We start from the raw sequence: 13,739 nt of genomic DNA, 5'->3' as shown, positions 1-13,739 counted from the left end.
ACTTTGAACTGTTAGAACAACATTTATCGGTAAAGATATTTAAAACTGCGGCAGAACATTCGCCAAGTTTCCCACGTGTGAGATCGAAGGTAAACGCTTGCCACAATGTTGACTGAAGGCCAATGTTATACATCACGCAAACGCAGGCTTTGAATTATAACAACATTTTACATTGGAATTCCGTTTTCAGCCAATACAAGAACTTCGTGGGATCTTTAAAAAGTTAAACATGATGTCAGAATACGAATGGACGTTCTCGCTTGTACAAAAATATTGTCGCATTCATTGTTTAAATTTAAGATATGTTTGGTATAAAGACGAATATATTTGAAGTCGGTAAAATTATCTCGATAAATTGTCGAATTCGTGAAGGAAAAATTGTGTTGGCAAATTTGGGACAACAAAAATTTTAACCAACGGATTAAAAAATGTTAACCGTTTGATGACGGTGATTGTATGTATAGTCGCCACAAAGTGGAAGTCTTTGCTTGGCCGTTTGGTCAGCAAAGTCGTCTGATAGTGTCACACCAGCTGCACTCATGAGACCTTTTAGGTCGAAACAGTGGCCATCTGTCTGCAGCTTATACACAAAAATTTTAACATTCGTGTTCCACACAAAATAAGATCTGTGTTCACTCAAGCGTAATGTTTACCTGTGATGCATCAACGACCGCTTTGTGGGGGCACTAAGAAACATTCCTGCCTCTATTTGTGATGTAAATGTGTAAAAATGGGAATGGGCAGCAAAAAAGCATTTTTGCTTTGATAGAAGTATGTTAATCAAAAGTGCTTGATCACGGTGACCATACCACCTGTTTCAAACAGTACGGGTATATGTTTGCAAATACTTGTCCGTTGCAAATACTTGTCCATTAAATCATGTATAATTCGAAACCTGCGTTTGTGCAACAAAACCTGTATCCGCGTAACAGAATAACTTTCATGCAATGACCTTCGGTCAACATTTGTGTCGAACATTTTCAATGACAACCCATACGTGGGAACACTGGCGGCTGTTTTACTATGTATAAATTTTCTTACCGGAAATGTTTTTTTGCCACTTGAAAACGCGTTGAAGGTAGACCGACCACAAGCAGTTATCGAAAGTTCTAAAAAATGAGGGTAATTTAGGCTTGCTGGGTTTAATGCTAGATGTCAGTTTTTTGTAAGCTGCCGAACATGAGGCGTATATTAAAGAAATCCGATTGTGTAGTTTTCAAAATACTGTGCTGTCATACTTTTTGTTTGTACAGTTTATAGTTCAGATCCGGCCAAACGTCCCGTTTGTTAATTTCTTGCCCGTCGTTCAACCCTGTTGTTCGATAATCTTTCCTTTTTGTGGTTTCTTAGGATCGAAAGTTAAAGCAAGATGAAGGTCGCTGTAGTAATCACACTGGTTGCATTGGTTGGACTCTCCAAATCGCAGTTATTTTGGAATCTTGTAAGGCTTTAAACCAGTTTACAATTATAGTTTCATTTTGTTCCAAAACCTTTATTACCTGTTGATTTTCTGGCTGTAGCTCTCAAAAGTTGATTTAAGTTGCTTGGACATTTTGAAAGCCCCGTTGTGATATGAATCTGTTTGCAAGCATGGACGCTTTTTGTTCTGCTTATGTTATCTGCTGTAGATGTGCTTTGGCTGGCACAATTCTAAACAGAAGTTTTATTATTACGTCATATAGGGTCGGGACCGTGCAAATGTGCTTGTTCATGTGATTTTCGATTTATTTGCAGGACAATGGTGAAATTTGCTTGGAAGGAGACCAGTGCAAATCAGGATGTTGCAAAGTGGACGGCTTTAGCATTTGGAGGTGCTCTCCCGAAAGCCCAGAAAGTGCTGAATGTTCCAACGATGTAATAAAAATAACATGATTTGATAATTAGTACTTTCAAAATAAACCAGACGATTTTATAGGATTTATTTCAGAAGTTGTTTTGTCTGTTAATAAATCTTTGTTGGCCATAGCTATCAGAGGATTTTGTTAATACAAACTCTCATTTATTATAGGCCATGAAGATTTGCAAACTGCTGAATGCTATCCCAGTTTTTGTAATCAGTTTTCCTTGCACTTCGCAATTTCCTGGCAAACATAATTGTAGTATGCCATATTATCTGACAACCACTTTTGTATATTTACCAGATTATTTTCGTTTCAGGGACTCGTGGACTTGTATGGCAGCTGCCCTTGTGAAGCAGGACTGGACTGCAAAAGTGTGTCTGGCAACAAAATATGCGTGGATCCAAATGACCCGCCATCATTTAAAAAATGAAAAGTTACCTGAGGTTGTTAACGATTGTTCACAACCATATAAAAAATAAAACCAGTCCTGACTGTATTGTTGTTGCGTTCTTTTTGAGCAAGATTGTTTTGACATGTTGTGCAGCCATAACAAACAGTTCGCTCGTTGTGGTAGATCTTAAACTAATGCACAAATGAGATCGTACGAAGCAAACACCAGAGAATTTAGCACAAGAATAACGATAATAGAATATAGCATTACGTCGCTACAACAAAAATACAAACGGTGTTTCCACATTAGTATAGAGCGAAAATTCATACTGCGCGTGTGATTATGTTCTACCATTGCGTAAATTTGCGACTTCATATTATATTTGGTTTTGGTCAAATAGTAGCTGCAGGTATTTGGATTCTGTTTTGTGTTGGTACACCCCAAGCAAAAAAATAATTTTTATTTTCCTCTCGAAAACAACAGCTCCAAGAAACGCAGTAATGTTTCATTCGAATGCATGGATGGACTGCAAAGCCTGTAAACCTAATGGGTCCGAGGAGATAATCAATCGCACTAGAGGCAAAACATATTGTAGAATCCTAAAAAAAAAAAACATACTGCAATACATTTCTTCACTTATATCATATGAAAGTTGGTAAGCACGGACAAGGCAAACGCTTCAAACATATATACTGGGTTAGTCATCAGAACAAAGTTATTTCTCGTCTGTGTTCACCAGCAGACTTATAGCGTTGGCTAATCATCTTTAGAATTAAGAGCTCCAAGTATAGTTTGCACCCAAATCGTGTTAAAGCCATTCTGACTTTCTATTTTTGAAGTCATCTGCGGAGCCGAACACAAATAAACATCCCTTTTACTTTTTATTTTACCGAAAAAAATTATTGCACAATGAATGCTCGAGTAAGGCGGTAGTAACGTCGGTTGCAATTGTAACCGTTATTTCCTGAAGGCTTGTTTGAGACGTGCGTACAGACAAGAGAACATGTCCTGACGTTTTAATTGAAACACAAAAAATGGTCAGTCGTTTCTGCCCAAGCCACTTTCGTACGTTATTGCCACGCCAGCAGAACTCTGCCGACTACACTTAAACCCTGTTTAAAAAAATACGATTGTGAATGAGCGCTAGAGAGCGAAATTGAGCATTGGTGACGAAAAACATTGAATGGCCATGGCGCCCGACGTATATATCAAATAGAAATCCTGTCCAGCATAAGCTAGGTTCAAATCATGCACGGTAAAAAAACACTACCTCACAAGACACTACCAATCTTTTCTGTGTTGGAAAATCCCTTACAGTATAGGGTTAAAATCTTGTCGGTCTCAGAGTTTGCCGTCTAGATCTTCGTCAGGCCGTTGTCATTAAACCGCCTAATCATGATATCGGCGTTCGTATGTTTCGCTCCCTGGCCTATTATGCTGACGTCATAACTTTCCAAGAAAGTTTAATTTTTTTGTGAGCAGTTTGTCCATTATGCGACCTCACAAAGCGTATTTTGATGGACAGACATGCTCACAAAAATATTAAACGTTCTTGGAGAGTTATGACGTCAGCATAAAACAAACACTATCACGAACATGTGCGTACCATTTTCACAAATAGTTTCTGCATTATCGGCAAACACCTTCAGATAATTTTATCTGGTAAGAGTTTATAGTAAGAGAGCGTCATCTTTCGAAAACAAACACGTAGATTGTCGAAAAATTGTACAAATATGGCATCTTAGGTATCAGACACCGGCCTTTTTCTCCTAAACGCGTGCAAAGATACCTAGTTTCCCAAACATGTTTTGCAGTTTTACTTGTGTGACCAACACCAACTGTCATGCTGTATCGATGTATGATGGTGTATAAAACTGTGGCGTGGCCAACATCAGTCACCTAACTTAAAAAACTGCTCAAGAAAGGTTACTTTAAAGGGTAAGATTTCGTCGCAATGAAGCTTGTGTTCCTTGTTTGCGCTTTGGCATTGGTAAAGTCAACTAACGCTGGTAAGTAGCAACTTTTCAATATATGCAGCTTTGCGTCAATTTATTTTGCTTCTTTGGTATTTGACATGCACAAATGTGATGAAACACTGTTGTATGTGGAACAGCAGGTAAAATTGGCACAAAATGAATGTATAAAGTAAATAAGCTTAACCCGTAAGATATGATATCCCTTACGTAACTGCTGTCTAGATAGACATTCACCAAAGCATTGAACACATATGAACAGTTTCTAAAATGTCCAAATATGTTCAGCTGTGGTAACGTTTTTTCACTGGTTGACTTGAAGTTTTGTATTAATTACGTATGTGCAGACGAAGTGTGCTACGAAGACCTTGGCTGTTTCAAAGACAGCTGGCCATTCACAAGCATAATCCGACCCATTCCCTACCTGCCCTGGTCACCCGCCAACATAAGTACCGAGTTTTGGCTTTACACAAGGCAAGTGTCATAAATATTATATGCTGCTATCAGTTCGATTGCACTAGTGTTTTGAGAAGGGCGCCTGACTTATTGTTAGGTCCTCGATTATATTTTGTTGCTGTCTGTTGTATTTTGCTATCTATACATATTTCAATTATTTCTTTGCGACTATACGCAACTTATGTAATCCCAGACAACACGATTTGATGACTTTACCAATGTCACATATATTACACATTTATTTATTTATTTATTATTTATTGATAGTTCACAGTAAGACATTACAGAGTTGTGATCCGGTCCAACATTGCATATGGCGTCCAAATAAAGTTGTTTTTTCATTTGTGATGTAACAAGGGTCTGTATCAGTGAAAGGAATGACGTGATTGTCCAACCACACAAACACTTAATTGTGATGCAAATCTGAGTGTGAATTTGGGCCTGAATCAATCTAGATTTTTCTTATAAACCCCAAGCCCGCTCCGACTTAGAACACTAAACAACCAACACATTGAGACAAACGCTTTTACATCGAAATTTACTTTTTAGGAGGAACAGGTTTTTTTCGCAGTCAATCCATTACCAAGATGAATCATCGCTGACTGATTCGAATTTTCGCGCTATAAGACCAACCAAGTTTATCGTGCATGGATTTATATCCGATGGTGGAACAAGTTGGGTTAAGGTAAAAAATTCCACTGGAGCACGACTTTCGAAAAGTGGCAAACTGCAGTTAGTTTTTATCATTATATCTAAGTTAAAAGAGTACGCAATGGCGATTTTAGCAATACCCATTTTCTCAAATTAATTGCGTTATTTCCAATATATCGACGTTTTAACTTTTGAATTGGAAAACACTGGCGGAATTGCGTCGTCTTCAAAAAATGCGGCAGTGGACTCACGTGACGTCATAAAGAAATTTTGTTTACGTTTAATATTCTTGTTTTGCCTATGAGCTGTGACAACCTGTGAGAAATCAAATCAATTGGATTTTATATCGCAACTTAATTGTACTACATTGACCACAAAACTGTGACGTTTCTTTAGGATTTGAAATCTGCACTGCTTGACGCCGAAGATGTGAACGTAGTTGTAGTGAATTGGGAAAAAGGGGCAAACCCACGATTTGTCTACGGCCAGGCTGTTGCCAATACTAGGGTTGTGGGTGCACAAATTGCTCTGCTGGTAAACAGAATGCAGGTCAGTGAGTGATCGTTTTCCAGACTTTTCCAAGTGGTTTGCTCCTGTAGGTAAAATTACTAGAGTGATAAAAATTGCACTTGTGGTAGAAAGAGTGTTTTGGACAAACACACCCAATAAAATTTGTGTAAATAACTCAAAGATTCGTGTAAAAGTTTATTAAATGTTTACCCAGCATTGCATTCTGTCTTTTTTTAGTTTTAACTGAAGTGGCAAATGTTTAATATCGGAAATAACTAAAATCATGGACCAGTATGATTATCACAAATAGAAGTATTCCGGAAACTCGAAAGGGAATAAAAAAAAAACGACCATACACTAGCGCTGATCGTCTGTACTCCCTTTCGAATTTCCGGAAATTTTGTAACCGACCTACACAGGCTGATTCCAGTAGTCATTCCTGTCATTTTTAGTCACAAATAGAAGTCTACAAAAATTACGCCATACGTTGCTGACGTCATTTAACACCACTTGCAGAAATTGTTTGGAATATTGGAAAGCGATGTTCACGTGATTGGTCACAGTCTGGGCGCACACATTGGTGGGTACGCAGGCGAAAGGCTCTTGAGGATGGGAAGAATAACAGGTGATCTATACAAAAACTAAATGTTCAACTTTTTGATATCTTTTTTTGAGACTATTACGCTCCAAAAATATAAGTACTGTTAAGAATTGTGCCCTAACTATATGTTAAACTCAGGCTGTTATTTTACTGCCTTAGAGAACAGGCAAAAAATGGTTTTAGCAAATTCCAACTTTCAACTTTATCACGTAGATCCCACATTTGTTGACACAGGTTTGGATCCTGCTGGACCCTTTTACGAAGGTACGGAACCAATTGTACGCCTGGACCCAACCGACGCTTTGTACGTTGATGCAATCCACACAGATGGTCAATCCATTCTGGAATTAGGTTGGGGAATGCTTGAACCAGTCGGTCACGCTGATTTTTATCCCAACGGGGGTATGGACCAACCTGGTTGCCCGGGCAACGAAGAAGAATCGGGTAAGTTCGATAAAGGTGCTTCTCATATTTTTATATTTTACTGATAGTTGAGCATGGGAACAGCATGGATATTTCTTACTACAGAACATAAAAAAAAAGTGCTCCTGATGGTAGTGAAAATCACTTTTAGAACTTGAATCCACCATACAACTTGCAGAACTGCTGATATGAATGTGAACTTTAATAGCAATATAGGCTAAGAGTTTTGCGAGTAGTTTAGCAAAATGATAGCGAAAACCGTAGGCTTAAATTTAACCATGTTTTGGAAAACTGTTATCTCATCTATGTAGGAAATTGGTGGCAAGTTACCTGCAACCATGGAAGGGCCTGTGAGTTGATGATTGATTCGCTGAAAAACAGAGACTATCCTATGGTGGGACATCCATGTGAAAACTACGACTTCTACCTAGCCGGGCAGTGCGACTCCTGCAGCGAGACCGGCTGTTCTACGCTGGGGTGAGATTATCTTCTATTATCGAAATCATGTACATGACAAACACATTTTTTGGGCTTGAACTGTCCGTTGAACAAATTGTTCTTGGGTTTTCAAAATAACAGTGTTTCTTCTGTCTTCAGATGTTAGGGCCGGGTCCACACTCGCGCTTTGCGCCGGCGGATTCTTTGTTTGTTTCATTATACGCCGGCGTGCGGGCGTACGCTCGGGACATTAAAAACAAACAAAGAATCCACCGGCGCAAAGCGTGAGTGTGGACCCGGCCTAAGCGCATAAATCCAGTGATATATACAGTTTATGAAATGTTGTATTTGATGCAGTTTTTGCTTGGAGCAGTTTTCTTCAAGCGTATATCTGCAATAGTTTTCTTATTTACACGATATGAACGCTTTTTTCTAGGTATTACTCAGATGTGGGTGGACATGAAAACGTTCAAGTGAAATACTTTCTTACAACTGGAAGTTCGGAGCCTTTCGCGGACGAATCTTGAAAGAATGCCGTCGAATTATCGATTGTCGATTAGAATTTTTGTTTGTTACGTAACTAACACGAATGCCTGCTTCAATTAAAGCAAGTTACCATTGTAATGCTTTAAACCGGTGTTTATCAAACTTTTTTTCTGTACCGCTCCTCGCGTACCACCTGGAATGCGGCCGCATACCACTAATGGTAAACGTACCACCGGTTGGGAAGCACAGACTTGCGCTTTAAGAGAAAATTTGCCATGTCACCAACCGCCCCCCAATCGACCATTCAGTCTCCAGCGCCCCCTGTACGATTGCAAAAGCCCCCAGGGGCGCTGTTATGTGGCCGTCAACACAGATGTGCACAAATAGTCACACAGTCAAGTTTTAGAACAGCAAAATGATTAGTAGTAAAAAATTTGTCAGTATGGCCAAGGTGTCCAACAAAAATACGCTGTATGCAAACATTAATGTTGCATAAACGCACGTCATGTGCTATGTAATTTAAAGTACGACCGTACAATAAAAACTGGCGTCACTATCTTGTTTTAATTAATTCTTGTATGTTGCATGACAAATCCACATGAAAAATCTTGGTTATAGGTCATAAAACCTTATCTACCTTCAGTGAGCTTTGACGCGATAAAAATATGACATTTACAGTAAAGACACTTTTAATAATAGCAGAACAGCTGGCAGGGAACCCACGCGTTTCGCAAAATGCGCAGCGTGCGGCAAGCCGGGTAAAGGTTGAAAGTAGTTCAATACATGTGAACAGAAGGTGAGCAACCGTGAAAAGTGCAAGGTTTGGCTAATTATATAAATATCCTAATTATCCCACCAGCAGCAGCACAACATAAAAATCTACGGTATAATTTTGGTCGTTAGTAGCCTATATGAGCTAACAGCTTCTACCAACTTAGCTTGAGGTCACGGTGGCCTCATACTGCGAGACAGGTAATGTATGCAAACACTCGTCTGGGACAAAAACGGCACGTCCTTACCGCTCGGAATTAATAGGTTTTCGCGACAGCTGATAAGAAGTACCAATACATCGGTTTTAATTATTTTTATCTAAACCACAGTTTCTGAAACCATTGTTAATGGATTGTGGGAATCGTTCCGCATTCTGTAGTTATAGAACGTTTCCAGGTTTAATTCAGTCAGCTCGGTAGTAGAGACAAATAGATTTCTTTTTGAAAAGCATCGTCAGTGTCTAATTCAAATAGAATGAAAAAAAACACTAATAAACATGTGAAATTATGTTTACAGCAGAAAAGTTATGACAATATGGTAACGGTTATGTATAACCTCATGCTAACAACACCTGGCGCAAAAGGTTTTAACATATTATAATGTTTAAAAAATCCCTATTTTCATTTTTCACAAGTGTTCATATACTAACATAATGAAAAGCACGACTTCAGCATATGACAATGAGTAATAATTCACATTGATGGTAGTTACAATCGAAACGTTCGCTAATGAACTTTCAGGGCAGTTATTTAGGCTATATTGTTTGTCTTGGAGATTTACAAAGCCGTAAGGTACGTTCCTAAAGGGACAATTGTTTCTCCATTCTCTGCATTGCAGTTCAAAAGGTTGCAAGTGAACGCGACATCGTTGGCACTCAACCAAACAGAATTGCAAAGTCGTCTCATTTCCCGACAGGCTGTGGCTTATTGTGTGACATTCACCAACTGTTGGTTCAATGTATGCTGCTTATAAAGAGATGGCACATCTAACCCTGTTCACCTGACGTCAAATTCTCCTGAAGAAATACCGCCTCAATCTAGGCTTTGGACGACGCCATGAAGCTTGTGTTAGTAGTTTTCGTTTTGGTGTTCATGAAGTCAGCTAATGCTGGTGAGTAATAACCTTTAAAATGTTTGGCAGTGATTTTTGAGCACGGCTGTTGATGAACCGCATATTGTAGGGAAAAACACATGCGCAGCTGTAGGTAGCCGCTAACAAAAGAAAATGCACAAACATCATGCTTTTATAACATTACTTCAATTGCTACTGATGCTGCTATAGGCATGTTTTATTATCACAATGCGCCTCGATATTTTCCACGTTGTGTTATTCTGCACTTTGACTTTTCTACATCCTGATGAAGACTGCTGCATAGCAACCGAAAGTTTGATGTAATATAATTATTCCCAGAAGAGCCGCATTGTAGTAACAACGTCATGTATTTTGGACATTTTACAAAGGGTTGCAGACAAGCATGGGCGAATGAGCCTTAAATTTGCTGAATATGAATCCCGTAAAATATTTCGACAAATACAAGCTAGGCAGTATGACGCAGTTGTCTTCCCCAAAACAAAAACACTAGTTGTATTAATTTTATTCAGATCAAGTTTGCTATGGCGAGCTCGGATGCTTTAGCGACGATTACCCATTCACAGACACAATGCGGCCCATACCCCACTTACCGTGGAGTCCAGAGGAAATTGGTACCGAGTTTTGGCTTTACACAAGGTCAGTGGCACTGATATATCGGTGCAGATTAGTTTGATTGCATTAACATTTTATTGTTTGTTGATAATACTGTGCAATTTACGGACAAACAATTAGCAAAGCTATACGTATGGCCTACACAACGTCATCCCTTTGTCAGTATAACCATGTCACTGGCCAGGACTAAATAATAAGCACACTGCATACCGATTCCGAAATTAGATTTCTGTCAGAAATCCTTGCTCTTTCTTGCAGGACATTGTGCTATTTGAATTAAATTATGACATTATTTTTGGAAATCGGTAGGAATATTTTTTGGCTGCAAACAGTGATAATTTTTGTAATCTTGTTTCTTTGGCCGGACTGACCTGTCTAAACATGTATTTGGTGAAAAGATAAGCACGCCCAGATGAGAAAACTAAACACATAAGCCCAAATCCAAGATATAAGCACGCGTGGCAACCTTGAGTATAAGCTGAAACCATGAGCAATGTAGCACATGCTATTTCAACATTTTAGAAACAACGCGAATTCGCCGCAGCATATCTATTATGACGACCTATCTTGGACGAGTAACACCAAGTTTCGTGGCTCCAGACAAACCAAGTTCATAGCGCATGGCTTTATATCCGATGGTGGAACAAGTTGGGTTGAGGTAGAAACTTTCTTAAAACCGACGCTATGTAAACGAGTGTTTCTATTTTTGTATTGTTTGTCCAATATGCTGTTTGACAACTATTAGGCAATGTATTAAGTCGGTATTGTCGCTAACCTGTTGCATATGTGATACAATTGGGATAAACTGACAGTCAAATTTGGTTGACATGAAATTTATAAATTTTGTTTCGTCCAGTAATATCATTTTTTTTATTATTAACAAAAGACAAAAAGTTAACTTTCAGTGCGAAGCTATTATCATAAAAGGAAACAAAAGTTTGCCTGGAGTTACTGCAAATACTTGACAATAAAACGCTATTTACAGTTCCTTCGTTTAGCCCTTTTTCTTCACAACCACAACTCTGATTTTTTTAGAAATTGAAATCAGAACTGCTGAGCGCTGAAGATGTGAACGTGATTGTTGTGAACTGGGATGACGGAGCGAATCCAAGCTTAATTTACGGGCAGGCCTGTGCCAACACCAGGGTCGTGGGTGCACAAATTGCCCAGCTGGTGGAAACGTTAAAGGTAAACTGGTGGTTTTGCTAATCTGTATTGGATTTCCCTACCGGATTATAAACCTGTACGTAACTCTGGCAGCTAAAAGGTGGATACTTTCGATAGTGTGATTAAACCTGTATAATAGTTGGAACTCTAAAAGAATCGTATGACGTCATAAGTTGATGATGTTATTTAACTCTTTGCTTTTAGGGAGAGTACGGAATAACGGAAAGCAGTGTTCACGTGATCGGACACAGTCTGGGGGCACATATTGGTGGTTATGCTGGAGAAAATATAAGAAATTTGGGTAGAATTACAGGTAATCCATCAGGTTTAAAATAAATATATATGTTCAGTGATGTTGGCAACCAACTAAACGCAGGTCTATGCCTATTTTGTCACGCCTATAGAGTTTGGGAACTTGCAATGAACAAATATGTTGTTTTTCTGACTCTACAAGACTTAAAATTAGCATTATAAATAAAATTAGTAGTGTATTGGGGTTTATCAAATTATATTAGAACTAAAATTACCAGCAATTATATGTATCTTATACAGGTTTAGACCCAGCAGGACCCTACTTTGAAGGTACGCAACCGGCTGTGCGCCTCGACCCTACCGACGCCACGTACGTCGATGTAATTCATACGGACGCCCAAACCATCGTGGAATTGGGTGCAGGAATAATTCAACCTGTCGGACACGCGGATTTTTACCCCAACGGCGGAAAGGATCAACCTGGTTGCCCGGGCAACGAACATGATCCGGGTAAGTGCAAAAATTATGCTGCTTATATTTCAAACAAACTCACAAGTAACGTTTTTTTTTGAAAAATGCATCCTGCTGTCGCATAATAAGGCAGGATCGCCCACCGCGCAGGTCCTTGCTTGTTGATATTATTTTAGGGTCACCAGCTTCGCAACTAAGATATTTTAGTCACTTTTTCCCGACTAGTCGAAACGATATCCGAAAAATCGATTAAGCTCTTTCTTGTCGAAAAAAGTAGCTGACGCTGCTGAAAGTAGCTGAAATACCGCCAACTGTATATCCTGTGGTACGCAATTAAAAAACGCAACAATGGCATTGGGATCAACAGATCTGAATACCCTACTTTGGCACAAAGGTGCATAAATCGTCGAAGCTTGTTAAAAGTTGTAGCCTACGTATTACAACATTAAACCGGCTTTTATACTACATATAATGGGCATCATCGCCTCATCAAAACAATCATTCAGGAAATTGGTGGCTTGTTACCTGCAACCATGGAAGGGCCTGTGACTTGATGATTGATTCGCTGAAAAACAGGGATTACCCCATGGTGGGACACAAATGCGACACCTACGACAAGTACCTAGCCGGCCAATGCAACTATTGCGGCGGTAGCAACTGCGATACAATGGGGTAAGATGATGAGTTGTGTCCTTTTTCCAATGCTTATTTCAGATGTTAAGACTGGTTCAGATTGTATTTGCGCGGGTTTTTAAATCAGTTTTTTTTCTAGATATTATTCAAATGCGGGTAGTAACAACGTTGAAGTGAAGTACTTTCTAACAACTGGAAGTTCGGAGCCTTACGCTGAGGTGTGACGAAGGATAGTCGAGGAAATATCGATTGTCCGCTATAATAAAAGCGAACCACCAATATACATGCTTATATGCTAGCAAGAATTTCAAGGTTGTTTTCTCCAGGAATGCGGTGTTACAAAATTAAGATTACAAAAATCAAGTTGACCTATATACTAAAAAAAAGCAGTAGCTTTTTATTACAGGATCAGCCTGGCTTATAAATCAGGAATATATATTTCGCCCCATGGGCATCTTCAGTTCCTTCAGTAAACACATTAAATGATATTAAAAACGTCTGAAAAACAGCAACATTAGAGAAAGGGCTAGTGATAAAAAAACAACAACAACTTGGACCTCTTGACCTATATTCGAATAAGCACATTTTTACCCATCTTGGACATACGCCATAGTCATGCAAATGTAAAAATGTCAGTATTTGTAATTCCTTCATTGTATAACGTTGAAGTACTGCAACGAAGGTGGCAGTATAGCATATCTTACGCTATCAGCATCAAAATTGTTTGACTCAGGTAATGCAAAAAATTCAGCGAACAAATTTATTTTTTCTTGGCCACAGTGTTTCCACCTTGTTTTCTCCGTAAGGTTGCACCTAGTTTGGTGCCCAATGGATGACGGTGATTGTATAGTCACCACAAAGTGGAAGTCTTTGCTTAGCCGTTTGGCCAGCAAAGTCGTTTGAAAGTCACACCAGCTGCACTGATGAGACCTTTTAGGTCGAAACAGTGGCCATCTGTCTGCAGCTCACAC

General features: G+C 39.1%; 2 protein-coding genes across 2 annotated transcripts; both read left to right on the top strand.

Moving 5' to 3' along the window:
* Positions 1-4,186: 4,186 nt before the first annotated feature.
* LOC145899839 (pancreatic triacylglycerol lipase-like) lies at positions 4,187-7,819 on the top strand. The gene is made up of 8 exons (XM_082988800.1): positions 4,187-4,241; positions 4,553-4,679; positions 5,211-5,346; positions 5,709-5,861; positions 6,339-6,447; positions 6,658-6,867; positions 7,158-7,323; positions 7,721-7,819. The coding sequence occupies exons 1-8, from the start codon at positions 4,187-4,189 to the stop codon at positions 7,809-7,811; spliced, it is 1,047 nt and encodes a 348-aa protein (XP_082844926.1). The 3' UTR covers positions 7,812-7,819.
* Positions 7,820-9,596: 1,777 nt separating this feature from the next.
* Positions 9,597-12,992, top strand: LOC145899745 (inactive pancreatic lipase-related protein 1-like). The gene is made up of 8 exons (XM_082988683.1): positions 9,597-9,651; positions 10,143-10,269; positions 10,768-10,903; positions 11,281-11,433; positions 11,617-11,725; positions 11,965-12,174; positions 12,642-12,807; positions 12,908-12,992. The coding sequence occupies exons 1-8, from the start codon at positions 9,597-9,599 to the stop codon at positions 12,990-12,992; spliced, it is 1,041 nt and encodes a 346-aa protein (XP_082844809.1).
* The last annotated feature ends 747 nt before the right edge of the window (positions 12,993-13,739 follow it).

This window comes from Ascidia mentula, chromosome 1 (genome assembly GCF_947561715.1).
Source record: "Ascidia mentula chromosome 1, kaAscMent1.1, whole genome shotgun sequence".
NCBI classification, from domain to species: domain Eukaryota; kingdom Metazoa; phylum Chordata; class Ascidiacea; order Phlebobranchia; family Ascidiidae; genus Ascidia; species Ascidia mentula.
This window is presented reverse-complemented; position numbering and strand designations above follow the sequence as displayed.

What these genes read in the sequence shown, in the direction of transcription:
- LOC145899839 (XM_082988800.1), top strand. Translation starts at nt 4,187, where the DNA reads ATGAAGCTTGTGTTCCTTGTTTGCGCTTTGGCATTGGTAAAGTCAACT. An exon ending in GAGTTTTGGCTTTACACAAG is followed by an intron (nt 4,680 to 5,210) that starts GCAAGTGTCATA and finishes TTTACTTTTTAG; the next exon opens with GAGGAACAGGTTTTTTTCGC. An exon ending in ACCGGCTGTTCTACGCTGGG is followed by an intron (nt 7,324 to 7,720) that starts GTGAGATTATCT and finishes GCTTTTTTCTAG; the next exon opens with GTATTACTCAGATGTGGGTG.
- LOC145899745 (XM_082988683.1), top strand. Translation starts at nt 9,597, where the DNA reads ATGAAGCTTGTGTTAGTAGTTTTCGTTTTGGTGTTCATGAAGTCAGCT. An exon ending in GTGGAACAAGTTGGGTTGAG is followed by an intron (nt 10,904 to 11,280) that starts GTAGAAACTTTC and finishes TGATTTTTTTAG; the next exon opens with AAATTGAAATCAGAACTGCT. An exon ending in AGCTGGTGGAAACGTTAAAG is followed by an intron (nt 11,434 to 11,616) that starts GTAAACTGGTGG and finishes CTTTGCTTTTAG; the next exon opens with GGAGAGTACGGAATAACGGA.